At 45.7% G+C, this 24,537-nt stretch overlaps 1 protein-coding gene across 2 annotated transcripts in view; it reads left to right on the top strand.

Moving 5' to 3' along the window:
- The window catches only part of CLPB (caseinolytic mitochondrial matrix peptidase chaperone subunit B), a 153,504-nt gene that overhangs the window by 22,114 nt on the left and 106,853 nt on the right, over positions 1–24,537 (top strand). For both annotated transcript variants that reach the window (XM_043906456.1, XM_043906463.1), the window contains exon 3: positions 10,265–10,351. In XM_043906456.1, coding sequence (XP_043762391.1) covers positions 10,265–10,351 — 87 coding nt within the window. The remainder of the gene's footprint in view (positions 1–10,264; positions 10,352–24,537) is intronic.

Raw genomic sequence — 24,537 nt, 5'->3', positions numbered from 1 at the left:
TGGTTATGAAGCATGCAGATATGTCACGCAGTGCACCTCATTTGTTGTCAGTACTGTGTAAGTGACAGTCCTCCGCCTCACTGCCCGCTCACTGCCCTCTGGAGTAGTCCGGCTATGGCAGTGCTGGGATGGGCCGCCTCACCAGGAGAGATTCCTAGGGGCCAAGCCCTGAGCCACGCTTGAAAGAGAGTGTTCAGTTCAAGGACTGAAAGCAAAAGATGCCAGAAAGGCCCCGTGTCTGTGGAGTTGTAGCACTGGGACCTGCCTGGGATTGTCTAACCCGTGCTGGGTTCTGAGAGCTGTCTTTCCTCCCTCGCCCCACCCCTCTCAGCCCAGGCCAACCGGTAGATAAGGCACAGATGGAGGCTGCGTGTGGATTCTAGCCCCAGGCACCTTGCCTCTGCTCAGACAGCAGGGCCTGGTGCTGTTATTACTGTAAACAGGACCTTCTGTGAGGCTCCAGCCAGGGCCTTGTTGCCCAGATAGCAATCGTGATTGAGTCTGCATGGCTCACTGCTTCCAGGCCTCTGGTGCAGGTGGGACAGGGCTCCCCACCCTTCAAGCCCCTCCCCAGCTGCAGCTGAGGGCAGTTCATGTGAAGGGTCCGGAAATCAGTTGGAACAATGCACGATTGAAGTTCACTGGCCGTTTTGTATTGATTGGCCATAAAGAAGAAGGAAAAAAAACCAAGTGGTACCTCCCTCCCCTGAGTAGAAGAGCTGATCAAGCCAGAATAACTCAAAACTGCCCTGTATCCCTGTCTGGGACTCCCTCCCTCCAATAAACAGCAAACCTGAGGAGTTCTCTCTTCTTTGGAAGTCATGCTGGTGCCTGTGACTGCCAGGAGTTCACTTCTCAACTTCTTTGATGCTGTTGATATTTTGAATCCTAAGACTTTAGTTCTGGCAGGGACTTGAGAAATCATTTAATTCAGTTCCCTTATTTTACCACAGAGAAAAGTGAGGCCCAAAGAGACAGATTTGTCCAGGTCACACAGCTAGTTGTTGAGAGAGCCATGACTGAAACCCATGGTCTCCAGCCCCAGGCCTGTGTCTAAGTATCCTCAGCCCTGAGAGAGAAGCCACGCCTACAACCTTCCGCATATATGCAGGAGCCTGAGTTCTTAGGAAAAGACAGGCATATGAGTACAGGGGAGAGATCTGTGTGGGCATTTTGTAGAATGCCACAGGCATTCATTTGTCTAGCTCCTGAGCCACTGTGCCAGCACCAGGAGTCAAGAAACAAGGCATTTCTAGGGGGTGATGCTTACTACTGGGAATGTGGGGCAGGGAAACTGACAGCTGTAGATACGGGTTAGTATAAGCCAAGGCTATCTTTTTTCTTTTCCCCCATTTATTTTTATTCGTTGGAGGCTAATTACTTTACAATATTGTTTTGCCATACACTGACATGAATCAGCCATGGATTTACATGTGTTCCCCATCCCAATCCCCCCCTCCTGCCTCCCTCTCTATCCCATCCCTCTGGGTCTTCCCAGTGCACCAGCCCTGAGCACCCATCTCATGCATCCAACTTGGGCTGGTGATCTGTTTCACCCTTGATAGTACACTTGTTTCAGTGCTATTCTCTCTGAACATCCCACCCTCGCCTTCTCCCACAGAGTCTAAAAGTCTGTTCTGTACATCTGTGTCTCTTTTTCTGTTTTGCATATAGGGTTATCGTTACCATCTTTTTAAATTCCATATATATGCATTAGTATACTGTATTGGTCTTTATCTTTCTGGCTTACTTTACTCTGTATAATGGGCTCCAGTTTCATCCATCTCATTAGAACTGATTCAAATGAATTCTTTTTAATGGCTGAGTAATATTCCATGGTGTATATGTACCACAGCTTCCTTATCCATTCGTCTGCTGATGGGCATCTAGGTTGCTTCCATGTCCTGGCTATTATAAACAGTGCTGCGATGAACACTGGGGTGCACATGTCTCTTTCAGATCTGGTTTCCTCGGTGTTTATGCCCAGGAGTGGGATTGCTGGGTCATATGGCAGTTCTATTTCCAGACTTTTAAGGAATCTCCACACTGTTCTCCATAGTGGCTGTACTAGTTTGCATTCCCACCAACAGTGTAAGAGGGTTCCCTTTTCTCCACACCCTCTCCAGCATTAATTGCTTGTAGACTTTTGGATAGCAGCCATCCTGACTGGCGTGTAATGGTACCTCATTGAGGTTTTGATTTGCATTTCTCTGATAATGAGTGATGTTGAGCATCTTTTCATGTGTTTGTCAGTCATCTGTATGTCTTCTTTGGAGGAATGTCTGTTTAGTTCTTTGGCTCATTTTTTGATTGGGTCATTTATTTTTCTGGAATTGAGCTGCAGGAGTTGCTTGTATATTTTTGAGATTAATCCTTTGTCTGTTTCTTCATTTGCTATTATTTTCTCCCATTCTGAAGGCCAAGGCTATCTTAGGGAAGACTTCTGGGAGGAAGAAGGGGCAAGTCTTTCTTCTTCTTTTTTAAAGTGATTTCTTTTTTCAAATGGCTTTTTTTATTGGAGTATAGTTGGTTTGCAATGTGTTAGTTTCTGCTGTACAGCGAAGCGAGTCAGATCTACATATTTTTTCAGATTGCTTTCCCCGCAGGCCATTATAGAGTATTGAGTAGTGTTCCCTGTGCTATGCAACAGGCTCTTATTAGTTATCTAGTGTATGTATAGTGTGTATGTGTCAGTGTCAGTCTCCCAGCTTATTCCTCCCCTGCTGCCTTTCCCCCTTGGTGACCATGTTTGTTTTCTACATCCGTGACTTGATTTCTGTTTTTTTTATATATATATATATTTTTATTTATTTTTGGTTGTGCTGGGTCCTTGTTGCTGCGAGGCTAGTTTCTCTAGCCACAGTGAGCAAGGGCTGCTCTTTGTTGGGGTGCCTTCTCATTGCAGTGGCTAGTCCTGCTGCGAAGCACAGGTTCTAGGTGTGCGGGTTTCAGTGGTTGCCACACTGCAGCATGGGGGGCTCCATAGTTGCAGCTCTCGACTCTAGAGTGCACTCTTGGTAGTTGTAGTGCACAGGCTTAGTAGTCATGTGGCAGGTGGGATCTTCCTGGACCAGGGATCAAACCCTTGTCTCCTACATTGGCAGGCGGATTTTTTACCATTGAGCTACCAGGGAAGCCCTTGATTTCTGCTTTGTAAATAGGTTCATTTGTATCTTTTTTTTTTTTTTAGATTCCACATGTAAGTGATGTTACATATTTATGTTTCTCTGTCTGACTTGCTTCACTCAGTATAACAGTCTCTAGGTCCAAAGTTTTTCTTCTCCTAAGAAAGTTTTTTTTCTTTTAAGGAGTAATAGTATGGTCATTGTTATAAAAAAAACAGCAGCAAAACTTCTGACAATAGAGAAGCATTCACAGCAGGAAGTGAAAGTTTGACTCCCTTCCCCACCTGAGGTAACCGCTGCTGCCTGTTTGGCCCAGAGCCTTCAGGACTCTCCTGAAGATAAATGGGAGAGTTGCTTCTTTTTTCTCACCCCCTGATTCGTTACTCTCCTGTGGAAATCATCAGCTTTTGGGCTGCTATTGTTCAGTCGCCCAGTCATGTCCGACTCTTTGTGACCCCACGGACTGCAGCACAACAAGCCTTCCCGTCCCTCACCATCTCCCGGAGTTTGCCCAAGTTCATGTTCATTGCATTAGTGATGCCGTCCAGCCGTCTTAGCCTCTGAGGCCCTCTTCTCCTTCTGCTCTCAATCATTTCCAGCATCAGGGACTTTTCCAATGAGTCAGCAGTTCACATCTGATGACCAAAAGCCTGGAGCTTCAGCTTCAGCGTCAGTCTTTCAGGTGAATAGTCAGTGTTGATTTCCCTTAAGGTTGACTGGTTTGATCTCTTTGCTGTCCAGAAGACTCTCAGGTGTCTTCTCCAGCACCACAGTTTGAAGGCATCAATTCTTTGGTGTTCAGTCTTCTTTGTGGTCCAGCTCTCACCGTCATATGTGACTACTGGGAAGACCATAGCCTTGACTCTACGGACCTTTATCGGCAGAATGTTTCTGCTTTTCAACACACTGTCTAGGTTTGTCCTGCCAAGAAGCAGGAAACTTTTATTCTACCATTGCCCTTGCTTGGGAATTTGAGACCATCCTACCAATCCACAGAAAATTTGGAGCACTTATATTCTAAGTTCTGTGTACACCTTGGATATATCATCCTAGTTTACTGTTACTTCCATAAAATGGGGGGTGGATACTCATTAGAAAATGATGATAACAATAAAATAGGTTCTTCCATTTGTACAGTGCTTTATTGCATACCAAGTGCTTTTATTTATTTTTGTCTCATCATTTCTTCATGGTGCCCCTGCGTGACATACGGAGTAGGGCTAGTGGCATCCTCTCCCTTTTTTATTTTTATTTTTTCCTCTCCCTTTTTTAACAGTTGTGGAACAGGCTCAGAGAGCATGAGCTGTCACTCAGATGACACCAGACGAGATTCAGAGAGGTTGAGTCACTCGTTTGTCCATGGCTGCCCACCATGAATTCCAGCTCGTGTACAACTCCCAGGCAGTAGAGCGGGGCAGGAAAATAAATGCCTGCGTGTGAACCGAGGGGTCTCTCATTTATTTTCATGCCCTGCACTACTGCCTGGGAGTTGTACACGGGCTGGAATTCAGCTCTGGACTGCTAGTGTGGTTTCCTCTCCATCATCTCCCCTGGGTCACCCCCAATTAGTGTCACCCACCACTGCCCTGCCAAGCAGGAGACCTAGTTCATTAGGGAAGGGCCTCCACAAATCTGGAGTGTGCCCAAAAAGGCCTGCGGTGCCCACCCCCACTCCTCAGCCCCCGGCCACAGGCTGCTCTGCCCTGAGTGGCAACCTGCATTAAGCATTCCACTCATCATCTCAGGGATGATGGAATCCTAACCTTTTCGGAGACACTGTACTCTGTCACAAGCATTGCTCTTTTTAAAAGAGATTAATTCACTTGCCGCATTTTGTCCGTTGGTGAAAATCACAGGGGAGAGCAAGGGTGGCTTTCTTGGGCCTCAGAGGCCCTTTCAGCTGCTCTCAGCAGGCATCCACCCGCCCAGCTGTCCCAGGACTTTGAAATGACTGCCTGCTGGGCATTCACTTGCAAAGCAACAAAATGAAATGGAGGAGACCTGGGTTTGTGAAATCCTAACTTTTGGGGTTGCTCTGCACCCTGAGGGAAGTAGGGGAGGGGCCCACTCAGCTCTGAAAGGGGAAAAGTTGTTTGGAATTGGGGTCACTTGTGATTTTTGTTTGTTCTGGTCCTTCCTTGAGTCACCAGGTGCCACCACTCCTTATGGAGTTCTGCCTTGTGGTATCTCTTTTAATCCTTACAACCACCTTGCACGGTAGGGATTAATAGCCCCGGTGTCACAGATAATAAGTGACAGAACCAGAATCTAAACTCTAGCCTTTGGACTCCAGGACCGTTGCAGTAAGATTTACCTCCTAGGAATGATCCCTCAGGTTTGCAGAACCCTTTCCCTCAGATTTCAGTACTTGTGTGTGTGTGCACTCAGTTGTGTCTGACCCTTTGCAACCCCGTGGACTGTAGCCCACCAGGCTCCTCTGTCCATGGAGTGGGCATGTAAAGAGACTGAGGCTCAGAGGATAATACATCTTTCTTGGGGTGTCAGGAGGTGGCAGAACTAGAACTTGAATGCAGATCTTCTGCCCTGTGCTCTTTCTACTCTGTTCATTGAAAGGATAGGAAGTTTGGAGAAGGCTTCTCTCCCAGCATTTTCTCCTCTTAAAAGAAAACCCTGCAATGTACAGAAAAAGGAAACCTCAGCATGCTAATATGCATACAACAAGTAGCTCCAAATTGTTGCTAATCAGAGACATGAAGATTAAAAGGATAGCATGAAATCCCTTTATACCTATTGCACTTGCAGTGATTAGGAAGTTGGCTGCTGCCAAGTGTCCGTGGTACACAGGAACACCCCTGTTCTGCTGGTGAGAGGGTAGATGGAACAGCTCTCCTGAGGAGGGCCCTGGTGCTATTTAGTCAAATCAAGTGGTGTAAACCCCGTAACCCAGGGATCACACTCTGAGTACATGCCTTGAGAAAAGACTCACACAGGTCCAAAAGGGCATATGCAACAGGATGTTCTTTGAATGTTGCTTTTGATGACCGAGAGATGAATGTTACCTGGGTGGGTATGCCTGGGAGAATAGAGAGGGAATATCTCTGATGGATGTGGTGTGGAGAATTTAGTTGCAATTTAAAATGGAATTATTATATCCTTAGCAATGTGAACATATTTTAAAATGCAGTTATTTGTGGGAAAAAGTAATAAATACACACATGCATGTTAAAAAAAGGAAAGAAAACCCTGCTTGGCTTAGGTCTTGGGAAAAAAAGAATTTCTGACTTGTCTCCTCAGTAGCGAGCATCAGCCAGGCACAGAGTGTGTGCATGTTTGTTGAATAAATGAACAAAAGAGTGCTTGGAGCTGGCCTGGCTAAACTACCCAGGTCATCCTGTATGACCCTGTCTTAGAATCCCCAGGTACTTGCCAATTTGCCACTACCAACTTGAGGCCAGATCGCTTTGTTCCATCACAGAGATGGAAACAGGTTAGGGTGGCAGGCAAAAAACACTCTGTAATGAGTACCTGCTATATGCCAGGTACTGAGTTGGGATCCCTGCAAGTTAGAGATTATTGTCCCTACCTGATAGGTGAGAAAACTGAGACTCAGAATTTATTTGTTCAGCATTATCTAGCTGGACTAGAATTTGAATCCAGGTCTGACTTACTCCAGAGCCTTCTATTCACCTTTTTATTACACTACACTCAGCCCTTAAGGAGAAGGCAATGGCACCCCACTCTAGTACTCTTGCCTGGAAAATCCCATGGATGGAGGAGCCTGGTAGGCTGCATGCAGTCCATGGGGTCGCTAAGAGTCGGACCTGACTGAGCGACTTCCCTTTCACTTTTCACTTTCATGCATTGGAGAAGGAAATGGCAACCCACTCCAGTGTTCTTTCCTGGAGAATCCCAGGGACGGAGGAGCCTGGTGGGCTTCCATCTATGGGGGTCGCACAGAGTTGGACGCAACTGAAGCGACTTAGCAGCAGCAGCAGCAGCCCTTAAGGGGCCGGAAGAGGAAGCATCTCAATCTTTTTTCTTCAGCACTGCCTCCAGAAGAGTGTTGCTTCCAGAATTCTCAGGGCCCAGGCAGGGAAACGCGGGTCACTGACCCAATTAAGGCATAAAGGGTTCTGGCTTCATTGAGTTTCTTCTCTCCACTTCTGCATTAGCTCATCTCCCTTGGTCTATGTTACAGCAGCTTCCAAAGTGGTCTCCTTGTCCCTGTTTTCTACTCTGTCTCCTTTCAGACTCAGCTTGCTTAAGCTATTAGGTTAATTCTTTAGTTTCTTTTACCCCAAACTTCAATGACAACCCCACTTGCCTATGGTGAGCCTCTAAGGAATGGCAAATAGGTTTCCTGTTATTGATGGTGGCTAATTGGAGCCAGTGTTGAGGAGGCTCTTTCAAGGGCTCCATGCAAAGAGCCGCTAAGAGAGATTTGTGATTTCTGACTCAAATGCAGGAGCCCAGGACCACATGCCAGGCATTTGTCAACCCTTTAGATTGGGTTTTTAATGTAGGGTCCACTATTGATTTCCTGAGGACCTATGAACCTCTGGATGTTGTATGTAAAGAAAGTTTTATGTCGTTTTTGAGTGTGTGTGCACCTGTGCACTTTTCTGGAAAGGATCATCAGCTTTGATCATATTCTCAGAGGAGTCCATGGCTCGAAAAGGTTTATGCCCACTGCCTTGTCCTCCTAGCTTGGCTTTTGAGACCCTCTGTTAGGCCCTTAATCTCTTGGCAGCTGCCTGTTTCTGTGCTGTTAACTGTCACATGGATGGATCTGCCTGGTGGTCTCTTTGAGTATGCCTTCTCATCACTTCCCTGCTTCTAAACAGTATCTTATGCCTTTTGCCTTGACTGGCGTGTATTTCTTCCTCCTCCTCTAAATTGTTCCTGTTCTTCAAGACAGAGTTCAGGTCTTTCCCTCAGAAACCTCTGATTTGCTTCAGCCCTTCCTGATTTTCTAGTCTTGTGGACTGGGGGCCAGAAACATGAGGCCAGCCAGGCAGAATCACAGTTAAAATCAGAACTCCAGTCTCTCAGTGCTCAGAACCTTGTGCTCTCCACTGCACCATTTGGCCTGCTGAACAAGGGAAGATTTTGTCCAAAAAGAGATTTTTGTCTCAGAAAATTATCCCCAGGGTTCTTAGCCTCTTTAACATTTTTTACTATGGACACTTGTTTCTGCATAAAAGATGCTTAACAGTATGTAGTAAGATAAGAGGCCAAGGATTTTGCCCAGAAGAAACCTTTCAAACTAGAGGTGAGAGAAGGAGGGTTTCCCAACCTCCTCTCTCGATACTTTACCCTCACACTTCGTACCTCAGTTGTGCAAGACCTCTCTCAGGGCCTCATATAACCCATGCTGCCTTCTACTCTGGTCAAGAGGCTTTACCTCTGCCTGAAACACTCCTCCCCTGCCTTGCCCGCTTTTGTCTGGCTAACTGTTATCATCACTTCCTCTGAGAGGCCTGATGGATCATCAAGACTTGGTTAGATTCCCTGGTTGTACACTTGCAACCTGCAGCCCCTTTTCCTAGCACTCATCAGATGTGTGGTGATGTGCTTGCTCGTCTATCTCCCCTCAGGCTTTAACTGCCTATGTCAATGTCTGCAAAGGCAGGGAACAAATGAGTGAACAGATGAGTTCACAGGCTGAGTGAATAAATGAGTACATGTTGCATCTCTTCATCCTTCCAAGCCTTCATCACCTGCTTACTTCAACAGCACAGACGTTAGAGTTGGCTTAGTCCAGAGGGGCAGCTACTACAGTTTATGGCAAAAGAATGGAGCTAGGACTCAACCCCAAGCATCTGGACTCTTTGCCAGGGCCCTTTTGTCTGGAACCCACTGATGAGTAGACAGCCTCACAGTTCTCCCAAACACCCATTCCTAATAAGCAGCTCCTTCCTTGTTGGTGAAACGCTCTTGACTGTTGGTCTTCCCCTTTCCTGGCCTCCTACAACACTTCTGGTGGGAGACCACACACTATAGGCTTTGGTTTCCTGTTATCCTGAGTCCTCCCTCCACAACTAAATTCCCTAGAACAAACCCCCTGTGTTCACCATACCCCCATTTCAGAATTCAGCACAGGATCAAGTGCATATCATGTTGATTTGTTGGAGTCCATTCAGTCTTTTGTCTTCCATGTTACATGGAGCCAGGTTCAGTATAGAGGAGGGGTGATGAGGTGAGAAGAGTTCAGGCTTCAGAGCCATTATTGACTTGGGTTCCAGTCACAGGATTGCCCCTTACCTAGCTCTGTGACCTTTATCGAGTCATTTCACCTCACTGAACCTGTTACCTCATCCATGAAAAGAGGAGATTAGCATCATCAGCTCCTTAAGCATGTGTGAAGAGTGAATGGAGAGAATGTATGCAAAGTTCCCAGGCAGTTCCTGCTTGTGGGAGGTGCTCAGTAAGAGTTGGTTCTCTTTACTCTCCTCTCTGTCTACCCCCACATTATAGGGTCCCCTGCTACCAGGACCTAAAATACCCAGACTTTTAGGGGTATGGTTAAAACCTCATGCTTGTTCATTTATCCAACAGCTGCTGAGCTCCTATCCACATGCTAGGCACTTACATATCCAGTCAAGTAGGTTCACATGGACTTTCCTAGAAACCTCATCTAGCATTTCTAACACTCTTTCCATCTTTCCTTGGGTTCAAAGAGTCCAATTCCAAACAGCCACCTTACAGATAAACTTGAGAAGTGGGATCCTTCTATAAACTGGAAGCTACATAGATGAGAAGTGTTGTCGGACATTTGGTGCTAAGCATGGAGAAATTCTGAGGACAGAGATCTGTGGACTGGATGAGTCAGGAGAGCCTTGTTGAGGGAGAGTCCCCCAAGCCAGGATTGTATCCTATGAAAGTAGGATTAAAATAGGCAGAGAGTCAGGGAGAGAGCATTCTGAATAGAGAGAAGGCACATTCTTTCCTCAGAAGGCTGGAAGGATAAGAGCGGAGGCAGACTCATTTAAGAGAAGAGAGAGAGGAAGAGGAAGCATGGAGTCAGGGGATAGTGACCAGAGGAGCTGGGACGGGTATTTGGTTCTCAGAGGTCTATAACTATTTCAAAATCCATCTAGTCCCTGTTGATTTTTCATGTCTTCCACTCTTATGTCCATGATAAACCATACACTGAAAATATTTTTGTCTCTCTCCAGACTATTGTCGGAAGGTGCAGATGTCAATGCAAGGCACAAACTTGGCTGGACAGCACTAATGGTGGCAGCCATCAACCGAAACAACAGGTGAGAGATCTCCTTCCACCCTCTCTTTGCCAGAATTCTGCAGACCATGATCCTGAACCTTCTCCTACCTTTGGCCTGTCCCCATGCTGTCTTCTCCAGAGGCAGGGAAATGGCCTCAGCCTAAGGGACTGTTCTTCACCTGGTACAATGGAACATTCAGGAGATGTGGAGTGGGAAGCTCTAGCTCTGGATCCCAGCTCCGTCATTCACTGACTTTGTGACCTTAGGCGAGTCGTTTGCTTTACCGAAGCAACAAAATGTTTGAGAAGCCTGTTGTTAGGGATTAAGTATACATGTTCAAGTTATCGTCATGATTCCGCCATCATATCTTTTCATGTTGAGCAGTCCGCAGTCACTGTCCCCAGCAAGGGCTTCTTTGGGCTGTTCCTTTGGAAGTTCTGATAGAAATTAGGGAAGGTGGGGTGTTCTGCCCTCTCATTGCAGGCTCTGCTATTTCCCTGCCTGCTCCCCTAGTGCCCCAGCATGCAGCTGTTGGGTTAAGGTTGAAATAGTCTACTTTGTACAGAGAGTGAGCTCTACTACTCAACAGCCATCCACATATGTATTAATTTTGCCGCTGAGACAACTGAAGCCCAGAGAGGCAGAGTGATTTGATTTGTCTGAGGTCACACAGGTAGCATTTAGAACCTGGTCTGGCTGCCTGCAGAGTTTGTTTTACTGTAACTCACTGCTGCCTTCCTCTGCCAGATCCCAGGCTCAGGCTAGATGCTTTGAGTCTCTAGTTGTGATTGTGCAAAAGAACTGACTGAAAAAGCAGAAAAAGATGCTTTCAAAGAAGGCAGACTGGGCATTTCAGTAGCAGCCACTGATAATGATCGTGGGAGGTGCCAATTTTCATTTTCCCTTCAACCAGATCTTTAAGGCTTTTATCTGCCAGTACCAACCACCTTTGTGAGAGTCATAAAGGTGGTAGAAATCAACCAAACTGGGACTTTATAATGTCGAGGTGGCACTGCCTCAGACTGGCTGAGAGACTTAGCTGTACTGAGCTAGTTCTCTCTTCTCTGCTCCTCTGTCATGAACTTGATCTCAGCACTCTGTCTCCTTATTTGCCTCTTTAGCTCCAAGCACATAGTCTTTAAAAGAAAAATTGATGTAAACAGGCTCTACAAGTCAGAGCCTAGTGTCCAGTTCTGGTTCCGACCCTTGGTTGAATTCAAAATTCTATGGACACCTAGTTTCTTCACCTGAAAGCAACTATTTCTGCAAACATTTGGTAGATAACTCCTCTGAGCCAGGCTCTGTGTTAATCACTGGGGAATCAGAGGCCTTGGGAGTTCATAGTCTCATGTGGAAAAGATAGGCAGGTAGAGAAGCAGCGTACAGTGTAATCAATGATGTCAGAGCAGTGTGGACAGGATGTTATCAAAGCAGAGGGTGTGAGGGGACTGAGTCTGACAGAAGAGCAGATAGATTCTCACTGTATTCTTGTGAGAGTCAGATGAGATAATGTATGTGCTATAGGTTACGAATGGTGAGATGTTATTCTCTGCTGCTAGACCTGTCCACACACAATCACATGTGTTTGTTCTACCTCTGATAACCCGATTCCCCTGCCTCCACCCCCACCCACCAGTCTTTCCCAGCTTCCAGGTATCTCTATCTGCAAGAGATAACCAGGGGTGGAGAAAAGGGAGGGGGTGTGAGCCCTTCTGTGTGTGATATTTTCAGCATTGATACAGGATAGGAAATAACACTATATTTAAGGGTAATGCCAATCATTGAGCAGATTGCTCATAGATGTGCTTTGAGGACACTTCTCTCTCAATCTAATGAGTTGTTGGTTTAACTGATTGCTCTTTCTTTATCTAGGGCCATTAGCAAATCAGTGATGCTCACTGAGCAAAGTGAGAGTGTTGGCTTGTATTTACTTGGTTCCTGGGACTAATTATTAGTGTTTTAAGCTTCTATTTTATGCCCTCCTCTTCCTTCCAGTACCCAGGAAGCCCAGATTTTTACAGAAAATAGCATACTTTCAGGTTAGATTTATTTATTCATATCACAAAAATTGTTCCGTACCTTCTCTTTACCAGGCACTGTTCTTTTTTTTTTTTTTTTCCAGGCACTGTTCTTGATAGACAAATATCCCTGTCCTCAAAGAGCTTATTTCTGTACAAGTGGTGGTCCTTGGGTAGAAAGAGGCAGAAACAAGCAATGAACAGTAAATACAATGCACAAGTAAACTATATGTTAGGAGACAAGAAGTGCTAATGGAAAAAAAGGAAAAGTAGAATCTGGTATGCCAGGAATATAATGCTCAGGGTGGATAGGCCACATTCCTAAGGTGCTGTGGGAGTGGTCTTGAAGGATTATTGTGTCCATCCCAGCACAATCTGCCAATGTTTTTCTGTGTTAGAAGTGTGCTGATCCTCATCTTATCAGTCACCAGACCTGCTGTCTGGAATCATACTGGCCAGGCCTGAAATGCCACCACCTTTGAATTGGGTTTGTATCAAGCAAGAGTAGAGGGGCAGCAACCTGGGATTCAAGGCAGAAAACAGAGAACCTTCACCTCCTTTCCAGTGTTGGCAGCCCACAAGCTCAAGGGAGATATCCTGAGAAAAACCCAGTCGTTTCACCCTCCACTGCCTATAGTGCCTGGCTGCTTAATGTGTTAAGTCCTTGGGGATATGGACACGATAGTCTCTATCCTTAAGGAGATAACTTCTTGTGAACTTTTATATATACATATATGTGTGTATATATATATGTGTGTGTGTGTGTGTATGTATTATTTTATTTAATTTAGAATGGAGAAGGTGTTATTTAGTTTTGAATAGAAAATATAGTGCTATAGAACAAAGAAAATCATTTATCCCCTCCTTTTATTTCCAGAAAGGGTTTGAGGTGACTTAAATTCAAATACAAACATAGATGTACACAGGAGAGTTAAAACTGGATCAAGATCAGAAATCCTATTGGTAAAAGGAAAGATAATTCTATCAGGATTGAACTTGAGATTTTCTTTTCCAGAAATAGGTTTGTTGTTTTTTTAAAAATAATATAGAGGAACAAGGAGCCATCAGCTGAATTTCCTCTATCTAGAAACCAGTCACTATAAATCTATATCTGTGTGTGTCTAATTTTACATAAATGGGACCAGGCTGTACTCTCTGTAAGTCAGGTAACTTGTGGAATAGAGTATGAATTTAGTTAGAAGTTTCCTGACCAAGCAAAAAAGGATACAGAGAATTTTGGTTCTTCAGGAGAGAGGAACTTGGTTCTGATGTACCTTTTTATCATCATGTTAGGCATCCAGCAACTTTAAAAAAAAACTGTACTGTGTTAGGTACTGATGTGCTAGGCTAGAGGGCCTTCAGATACTAAGTAAGCATCCCAGCCTTTGCCTTAAGAAGCTTACTTGGACTGCTAACATCAAGGACTTGAGCATTGTGATGGCCATTGTCTTCACTAGCCATCCTGCCAAAGATTTACCAACATTCTGCTCGGACAATCCTTTCACAAGCCTAGTAACAGCTTGGGTGTAGTATTGACTTGAGGAGTAGCCGGCAGGGGCGGGCCCCTTCTCCACAGTGAGCCCTCTGTAAGCCTCACGCCACAGGCACTTGTTTAGCCTAAATCTGGGTGCCTCATTCCATGTTGCACTCTGACCCAGCCCGGCTAAAGGCTAAGCCACAGGGTCCGAGGACGACCACTGTAACTCAGCACAGCCTCTACTGGCTCGTGCAAATACACCCAGGCTTCAGCTAAATTCAATTAGTTTTTCTTTAAGAACGGAAAGAAATCCAATTTTACTAAACATGGACAGACGGTGGAAGGCACTTTGATGTTACAACTTCTCAGTGATGCTTTACTTAGTCACAAGTTCATAAGCAAGAAGGCTTAATTACTTGGGAAAACACGGGATTAAAACTGGATACAATGGTGGAGTATCCGCTCTTGGGCAACTTGATTCGAACCCATGCACTGAGTTCGTGTGTGGTGCAAACTTTGATGTGCGCGGTGACAAGCTGGAAGTCATGACCCCCTCAGGGATGCTCCTTCAGATGGCATTTGCAGGATGTGTAGGCGGAGAGGCAGGGCCTGCCAGGCCTGTTTGCTCTACTTTGATGTCCAGGCAGCCACAGGCCCCACTGTTTGCTCTTTCACTGAGGGGTGGGTTGGGAGCCTCCTACCTTTCCCAGTGGACAATGGCCAGCAATGGAGTGTGACGACTGTTGACCATTCCAGGAGCCTGGTGGACCAGAACAAGGCTTTGGGAGGTGCCGAGCCTGGGGGGCCGAAAGCTGTTTATAGGACAGCCAGCCGTTTCTCCAAATGTAGCTTTCTTTAAAGCCCCGTGGTGGTCAGGTGCTCATCATGGAGGTACAGACGGTCTCGTGAGTTTTAATAGGTACTGAGTACTGCTTGACCCTTTGTCCATTGGCACTAAGGTGCTTGTCAATTGAAAGTTTGTCTTTTCTGTTTTCTTGATCAACATGTATGTGCAGGGGATAGTGGTTTGGAATTAAAATGGTACGATTTCTGATTCCTCAAAAAAGAAGCTGTCAAAACACGTCTGATAACAAAATTATCCAGAAGGTATAAAGAACTCTTGGACACATCAGTAATAAAAAGATAGCCCAGTTTTTAAAAAATAGGCAAAAGACTTGAGCAGACACTTCACCACAGAAGAGATTGGTGGGAAATAAGTACATTAAAAATACTCAGCATTTAGGGAAATGCAAGTTAAAATCATAGTGAAATGCTGTTCCATTTGACCAAATACCTAGTCCAATGACCAAAATTTTAAAAACTGACAGTACCAAGTGATGATAGTGATGCAGAACAGTTGTCATAACTGCTGATATGAATGTGTAATGGAATAGCCACTTTGGAAAACATTTTAGCAATTTCTTATAGAGGCAAAATGTACATTTATCAAACAGCCCAGCAATACCAACTCCTAGGTATTTGTCCATGAAAAATAAAAACATATCTACCTAGAGACCTGTTTGCAAATATTTACAGTAACCTTATTCATAATCCCCCAAAACTCAAAATCACCCAAATGTCCATCTTCTGATGAAAGGACAAATTATGGTACATCCATACAGTGGGCCTCTCAGCACTGGGGGAAAAAAAAAAAAGGACTAATTTCTTGTACAGGTAACAACATGGTCGAATCTTGAAAGTCTTATGCTAAGTTAAAGCCAGACTATGAAAGCTACCTTCTGTATAATTCCATTTATATGACAGTCTGGTAGAGGCAATACTATAGGGACAGAACTCAAGTTAGTGGCTGCTAGCATTTAGGAGAACCCACTCCAGTGTTCTTGCCTGGAGAATCCCAGAGATGGGGGAGCCTGGTGGGCTGCCGCCTATGGGGTTGCACAGAGTCGGACACGACTGAAGCGACTTAGCAGCAGCAGCAGCAGCATTTAGGAGTGGGAGAAAGGACACAAAGGAACTTTTCGGGTGACGGAAATACTTTAGAGTATTAATTCTTAATTCTGGTGGTGGCCATACAACTCATCAAATTGTACATCTTAGAAGGATGCATTTTACTCTGTGTAAATGATGCTTCAATAAACTGACATTAAAAAAGTTTTTCAAATGCCACCATCTTTCTCTATATTTTCACTGTTAATTGTGACCTTTGGTGTACTGAGAATTCATGATTGTAGTGTTAAAATGAAAAAAATGAACCCATATTGTTTGTGGTCACCTAGAATGTTTTGAATCCTTATTGCTGATGGGATCTTACATTGGAATACTATATATTCTGATTATAGAGAGTAAAGATTTGTGGAGTCACACAACCGATGAATAGTGATCAATTCACTTTGTGAGTGGTATATTGGCAGGCTCACAAAGTGTCATAGGGTTCTTCATAGCAAGGAGAAAGAGCAAGGCTCAGGACTGGGAACTGGCCTCATCCCGTATCATTCTTGGGTTCTTTGTTCCTGGACTGCCATCCAGGGAGGACCGCCTAAATAGTGTGGCCATTGGGGTGCTTCAGGAACCAAGGATCCTGAAAGGGTGGGGTGGTGGGGGGACATTGAGATTTGAGCCCGCTTGGGCTTGCTGGTTGCTTTGAAAGCCCCTGCCTCAGAGAAGGTGAGTACACCAGACAGAGAAGGAAGCTCCAGCAGAACTGTTTGAAATTCCCCACAAGACTCTCCCTCCCTCCTGCTTTTTCTCCTGGAGTACATTTCATCAGCATCGGAAGGACTGCTTCCCGGCACTGCCTTCCCTACTTGGCTGGGGTCCCTGAGGAGCTGAGCTAATGAGTGGATAACACGCATTTGCCAAGGCCTTCCTGGATGTGGTACCTGGGCTTTGTTAATTTTAAAATGCCGCCATCCTTGGCCAAAGACCATTTAATTCCCTCTCATAGCAGTCATTTATTTTTAGCATTGGCTTATTTTCCCTCCATCTTACTAAGGGAAGGGGGACATTACACCCTATCTTTAAGAACCCAGAAGCCCAAGCTAGATTCCTGACCCTGAGGAGAGGCTTTACAGGCCTCTCTGTGGGGCCGACAACTGTGCAGGTGTTCTCTGAGCAGAGAACTGGTGCTGCTCTTGCAGCTGGACCAGGGCAGCCTCCTTGGGAGGCTCTTCTTTGCTGACTGGCCAGAGGCAGAGCAAGTAAAGCACCCTGGACCCATGCTTCAGCTTAGGTCTTTAGGAGGCCTGACAGTGTGGAGGTCTAGCCTGCCTTGGAGGCTTCCAGCCTCTTCCCAAGATCCCCAGCCTGTTTTCAGCCTGTCTGCTTGCTGCACAACAGTGCTTCCTTTGGCCCAGAGAGGCTGACTTTGTGCTGTCTGATCTCCTGACTGTAGTGATGATGATGGTTGTGGTGTCTTCTGCGTGCCAGGCCCATGTCAAGTACTTCCAGTATTGGCTGTGATCCTCACTGCAACCCTAAAAGGGATGGGTTATTATCCCTGTTTTACATATAGAGAAAATGAATTTCAGAGGTGCTCAAGCTTGTCACTGTTGAAAGGGAGAGCTGGGATTTGAAGCCAGGTACCTCTGAACCCCAAACCCTTTTTCTCTCCACTGGACTGCACTGCCCAGGTAGGGAAGATTCAGGATCAAAGCCATGTCAGGACCAGGTGTCAAGTCAACTTGGGCAAGGTTTCTTGATGACCCACTATGTGCTGGATGATTTTGAGAAATTTAAAAACCAACAAACTACTGTCCTTGTCTTCAGAGAAGAGGTAAAACAAGCCCCCTTTAACTGTAGAATGAGGCAGAGGATGGTCATTACCCCAGAGAAGACCAACCTAGAGTGCTGGGGAGGGGGTGATCATGAAAGGAGGCCCTTTCACATGAGGTGGGCCTTGAAAGATGGACAGGAGTTTGATCAGTAGAGGTGGAGAGTAGAAAGACAGCATTTTTGGAATAAGGACCATTGTGAGCATAGGCTCCTAACGGTAAGAAAGTAGGGGTGTACCAGAGTTCATCAGAGGCACTGGCAGGGTCTGGAGACCAGCGAACGTAAAGGAAAGCCTTATCCAGCACAGGCCACGGTCCTTTCAGGCTGAGACTGTCCAGCATGTGGTGGTGTTGTGAGCTCGTGAGCTGAAAGACTGGGGTTCACATCCAGGCTCTTGCTCCTATTGTCTCGACAAATTCTTTCACTTACCTGTGATTGTTTCCTCAACCATGATACGGAGATAACAAGGTGAGCTACTTTTAAGTGAGTAAATGTGTGTAAAAGTGTTTAGAATGATGCCTGCCACATAATAAGCACTGGAGAAGAGTTTGCTACTTTAGTTAATAGTAGTGTAGTAGTAGTGGTAGTGTCTTAATTATTATGACTAACCCTGCTGTGGCTGATTGTGAGTGACCTCATGAAGTTAGTGATTTTCCTGCAAGTAGGCCTATCTTTGAGGGAGGTGGCGCTATTACTTGCCTCTCACCAGTGTCTCTTTTGTATGATGCAGAAGCAGTAGGGCTTTGGAAATTCTTTTTCTACTCCTTTTCATCTCAGAAGCTGTGCCTAGAACACGGGACCCCAGACCAGAGCATTTTGACGTGAAGATGGCTATTGTCCCAGGTGGCCACCTGCCTGGTGAAGAACAGTTCCCAGTATTTCCCAGTAAGGAAGGGTGGCTGAGGGTGCTGGCCAGGTGCCCAGAATGCCAGCACTATGCCCCCAGAAAAGTGTGCCGTGCTTGACGTCTCTCCCACTGCTGCTGCTGTGGCTGATTATCTCTGAGTAACAAAGAGTCATTTCTAATCCCATTTAGAATCATTGCCCAAGATAATCCTGTTTCATAGTAATGATATTCCAATTCCAGCATGCACCCGTTTCTAGTTTGGCAGACACATGCCTTGACCTCAGGCCACCCAGGCACTACTCTTGGGGAAGCAATGCCAGCTCATTTGCCTAACTTGACAGTCTCAGGGTACCCACCCACTTTTCCACCGCTGTATCCCATCCTGGGGTTCTGTGTTCAGGGCTGTCTTCACCGAGAGGATCGGTTGGGACAAAAAGAGCACCCAGTGCTGATCCCCTTCAGCAGCCTGGGGAGGAGTGTTCCATTTCTAGGGACTGTGATGTGGTGTGCTCCTGCACCTCCTCTATAAAGACCTCAGACCCACGAGCTGTGCTTATTAGGGCTGCCAGGCCGGTGGGTCGGGGATATACAATAAATATCAGTAAATACGGTGAGTGTGCCTGGGATGCAGCAAGGTTTTGGCTGTCTCTCATGCTATCTGTGTGAATAAAATATGATGTAGCAAATAGTTTAGTCAAAACTAATGAATGGTGAGTGATCTGGTTCATTGTTTATATATGAATGGATATCAGGCTGGAAAGCAGACTGTACTTATGAACCACAGGGTTCTGTCCTATTCACTAGTCATATCACTGATTCTAATGAGACCACTGATAAATGACAACCAAACTGGCAAATTAAATGAAGCTGATATGTTGGGTGAAAGAATTGCAAATGTGAAAAAAGAACTCAATGGGATAGAGCAGTGGTTAAATCTGTGGTGATAAAAATTAATAGGGGGGATGAGTGTTTCAGTCTGCAGTTAAAACCAAGACCAGGGAGGGGGGATCGGGATTGGGAATACATGTAAATCCATGGCTGATTCATATCAATGTATGACAAACCCACTGGAAAAAAAAATAATAATAATAAAAATAAAATAAAATAAAATTTAAAAAAACCAAGACCAACAGTAATATCCAGGGCAACCCAATTTAGCAGTTCTGGCAAGTAGAGCCCAGGAGCTGACTGCAGCCTCAGTGTGTGCACCAGCAGTGCAGTGTTAAGGCCTCAGAAGTGAATCGATAACAAATATTTACTGGCCTGTACTCTGCCCTGTGTGCAGGGGAACAGGTGGCCAGGCACAGTCCTTACTTTAGGGAGCACAGTCTAGATGTGCATGGCAGAGTGGTGAGGGACAAGGGCTCCAGAAAAAGGACCTGAGTTTAGAACCTCGCTCTACCTCTTATCAACTGTTTCCTCATCGGCAGAATAGGAACAATAATGGCACCTGCCTCAGCATCATGTGGTTGCAAACATTAAAATGCACTTAAGATAGCCTAGTGCGTAGTAAGTGTAGGAGCCCCAGCATGCTCTTATGGATGATTTGCCTATGGAGAGCCTGGTCTAGCCCATACTATGGAAAGAATCCCTAATAACCAGGGCCTGACCACTCTGGCCCATTGGTTTGGCGACCGAGTATTATGAACCACAGATTGAAAGGCATGGGCCTGTGTTTAGAACTAGGTGAAGAGTGTGAAATTGCGATTGTCCTGGAAACCCTGTAATGGATAGTCTTGGTTTGGTGGCCCACTTAACGTGTTATGCCTTCCTTGAGCTTTGCCCAAATTATCTCACCTTGTCTGGGCCCACTATTGATTTTTGACCCTTGTCTATCTGAATCAGATTCCCTCTTATTAACCCAGCTAGCTTTATGACTATCTGAAAATGTCACTGTCCCTGGTGCATAGTAAGGGCCCAGCAACTATGGGATATTAGGACAGACTAATGGATGGTCAGGTGGGTGAGAACCAGTGTGGTTTAGGGGAATGTGCACCAGACAGTAATGAGTTTGAATCTTGGTTCCTGTGTTTATTTAACATGTATACTTGGACAGCTCATGTTATCTTGCTGAGTCTCAGTTTATTCATTTATAAAATTGACTGGCACCTCATTGCAAGTGGTTATAATGATCTGGAATAGTAAATGTAAAAGTAAATGTAAAGTGCTCAACCCTCTATGGCTACTATATTATGATTACTGATCTTTGCCTTTTGAGGGAAGTAAATAAAATATCATCCTCACTCGAGAAAACTGGGACACGTTTTCTACACAGGTACCTTGCTTCCTACCTAATCTTTAGTTTGTTTCCCAAGGAAGCTAACTTTAAAAAGAAAACTGCACCCCATCCTCCCAAAAAAGAAGAAAAGAAAACCGCCGTCCTGTTTCCCCACTACCCGCCCCTGCCCTGAGCTCATGTCCCCCACAGGATCTCTAGATTCAACAGGGTGCCTTTGGCCGGCCACCCTGCTTTCCTGACCTCCCATAGACTGGCCAGTAGACTGAATGAGCCACAGCTCATTTGACTTCCAGCAAACTTCCTGAACTGTGACCTCTTTGCTTCCTCCCCTCACCGAGGTGTGCGCTGGGTTGAGAATAGGTCAACTCTTTGTCTTCTCCTTGGGACACGGTGACCCTATGCTTGGATGTGGGGGGTAAAGGGGAGGGGGAGTCAGAGGAGCCTCTCCAGAAGCTCCACATTGTGTGGGGACGACCTGGAGCTGGGATCACTGCCCTTCTTGCTTCACCAGTTCCAGCTGCTGTCACCAGCCGTCTCTGACACGTGCCTGGCCCAGCCTAGGCCTCAGCTCACACCACAGGTTTCCTCCCTCTTTCCTAAACAGTGTGATGACCCAAAGCCCCTCCAGCCACTGAGAGCAGAAAGCCAATCGATGCAACTGCCCTCTCGAGCTTTGTGACGCCCCACAGTCTTGAAAATGGGAGCTCATCAAGGTCCATATGAGCCAGCTTCCTAAGGGTGCTTCCACCTCTAATCTAATTACAGCCTAATCAGCAAATTAAAACATGCCTTATGGGGGCTGTTGCTCCAAAGGGACTTCTGTGAGCCTCAGGAGCTGCCACTTAGACCACCCTCCGGTTCATTTCCTCATCTTTGTTTGGGAACTGCCTGGTGTAAGTCGGGAAGGGTTTGGTGCTCAGGAGAGGAAGATGGGGACGTTTTCCACAGCTAAGCTGCCTGCAACCCAGTTTGGACCCTCAGGTGTTAGAAGGCTGGGAAGGGCTAAGACAGTTGCCTTCCACCTTTCTCCCTCATTTCTCACCAAATTAATTATTTCATTTATTCATACAGTCATTCAGAAAGCATCTGTCCACCACTTATTGTGATCTAGGCATTGGGCAAGAAGCTAGGAAAGAAGGTTGAGACATGGCCCTTGCCCTGTGGCCTACAGGAAAGGTAAATAAAAATAGACAGGCAACCACGATATGATATGGTGAGTGGCACCTTCCACTTGAGTGAGAACTGGGTTCTGTGCAAGCAGGAACGGCGTGCACCCGGGCTGAGAGTCAGAGAGGCCTCAGTTGAGTTAATGACTATGTCACGGAGGAGCCCTGAAGGTGAGTGACCACTAACCAGTTGAAGGGGAAGTGGGGCAGCGGGGGGCACTCCCAGCAGGAGGGATATATTTGATGGTCTTTGGTGTACTTCAGGGAATTCATTGTTTTCACTGGGCCCTTAATTCTTCAGCCCCCAAGATCACTAGATCAACATAGGAATTAGAAGTTCTGCAGTTGAGAGACTCCCTGAAGGAATAAACTTTTAGAAGAAATGAGGGCAGGAAATCCGACCCTTTTTAATTTTTTAAATAATTTTATTTATTTATTTTTGACTGTGCTGGGTCTTCATTGCTGCATAGGCTTTTCTCTAGTTGTGGTGTCCGAGCTTCTCATTGCAGTGGCTTCTTTTCTCGTGGAGCACAGGCTCTACGGCACCCAGGTTTCAATGATTTCGGCTCACGGGCTCTAGAGCACAGGCTCAGTAGTTGTGGCTCCCGGGCTTTAGTTGCTCCGAGTCATGTGGGATCTTCCCAGATCAGGACTCAAACCCATGTCTTCTGCACTGGCAGATGGATTCTTTTTACCTGCCACTGAGCCACCAGGGAGACCCCTTAACCCTTTTTTAAAGATCATCTATTATTGTGTCCAGCCTGTTGCTTCTAACTGCTGCATCATGTTTTATAGACCACATTTAACTCACTCGTTTCCTCAGTGATGGACACCTGAGTGCCTGCAACTCCCCACTGCCACAAAAGGTGTGGGGACATCTCCCATGTTTGGACCTGTGTTAGAATTTCTCTGAGATATGTATACTCAGGAGCAAAGTGCTGGGTTATTGGGTCAGGTACTTTAATGTGACAAATACTACAAGATGACTTCTGGAATGGCTGCATCAGTCTGTCCCCAGGCAGTGCCTGAAGAATCCAAGATCCTCATGCCTTCACCAACACTGGGTGTTTTTCAGCTTTCTCACTTTTGCCAGTATGTTGAATTTAAAGTGCTATCTCATTTTTAAATTTTCTTTACAGCAAGCCCTTGTTGGTTATCTGTTTTAAATACAGCAGTGTGTGCATATCAATCCCAAATTCCCAATAAAGTGCTGTCTCATTTAAAAATCTTTTCATTTCTCTAATCACAAATAAGCTTGAGAATTTCTTCATATACTTAATCATCTTGTTTGTTTCCTCCCTCCTTTGGGTGTTTTTGCCTCATTTTTCTGTGGGGCTTCCTGATCCTTGCCTTGTTGCTAAAACTTGAATTGAGGCAAGTCCTCCAGACTGTTAGCTACCTGGGGTTCCATAAAGGGACGTGAGAGGCAATATAGCTGAATGATAAGAACATGGATTTGGTAGCCAGACTGCCCTGGTTTGAATCCCACCTGTGCTCCTTACAACTTAGTGACCTTGGGCAGGTTACTTACCCCTTGCGTTTCTGTTTGACCTCCCTCATAGGGTTGTTGTGAGGATTAAATGTTAGTATATATAAAGTATTAATATTTAAAATAGTGCCTGGTGGGTAGGAAGTATATACAAATGCTAGCTCTTAATATTAGACTGCTGTCTTCTTCCTACTTAGCTCCACTGTACCCTTGAGAAATTGAATACTTATACGAGCAGGCAGTAAAAGAAAGTAGAAGGAAAACAGCTCTTAGCCTAGACTCAGAGCTCACCACTCCTAATCACTTGTGTAACTCTTACCCAGGTCTTGGGTTGTGGACCTGCGTTCTCCTCCCTTCCTGAGGCCGGTCTTCAATACCTGACCATTTCTGACTAGTCAGATTTCCAAGCCTGCAGTACCCGCCAGCCCCCCAGCCTGGCTAGCTCAGTCCTGTTGCTCTTCCTCTGCCAGCCTGTCAGCTGGATACTATCCCTCACAACCTTCACCTTCAGCATTCACACAGCTCAGTCTTTTTGGTAAGTCAGCTCACTTGGGCAGAGATAAGACCAGAATAGATTGTGATGGACATACAGGAAGGCACGTACTGCTACCAGAGCCGAGTCACTAAAGGCTAACGCTAAACTGCCATCTTCTCGGGCTGCAGACATTCTCTGACTTTCCAGGTTAGTATTGGAAGTAGGGTATCTGGAGATTCTCTCTAGCCTTTGAAGTTGATACTGACATTGGTAGGCATGTCTTTCCACAGACTATCAGAGGCCAAGTTCTGAGCTGGCTGGGAGAATTGCTGATGTTTGTAAGCCTTTGCCCAGTGAGAACCTATGGAGTACTCAGCATAGTTCCTTGGAATGTGTTACAGAAAAACTTGAGTGAGTGGAATGGTGTACCCTGCCCCCTTTAATCCAGCTATTAAAACCATGAAGACCTAGCCCGTATTAGGTACTGCCCTTTGGCACCAGCTGTTGACATTTAAGGTAGTGATACCTAAACCCAAACCTCACGAGTTACAGCCATCATGCCTGCACCAGAACAGAGTCGGCTGCAGTTATCCTTTGGTGGATCACCTTTAATAGCAGTGCCTGCCCCGCTTTGTACCATCAGATCCGGTAATCCCCTTGTCAGCCAGGTGGGCCAACTCACCATCTCTTATACGTCACCTTCTCCCAGATACATTTCCAAATTGGGGGGTTTGTTTCGGCTTCAGCAAAAACAAAAATGTCAAAGAGACAGAAATCTCTTC

This window comes from Cervus elaphus, chromosome 1, assembly GCF_910594005.1.
Source record: "Cervus elaphus chromosome 1, mCerEla1.1, whole genome shotgun sequence".
Lineage (NCBI taxonomy): Eukaryota > Metazoa > Chordata > Mammalia > Artiodactyla > Cervidae > Cervus > Cervus elaphus.
Note: the sequence above shows the minus strand (reverse complement) of the source record. Positions and strands in the feature narration are given on the sequence as shown.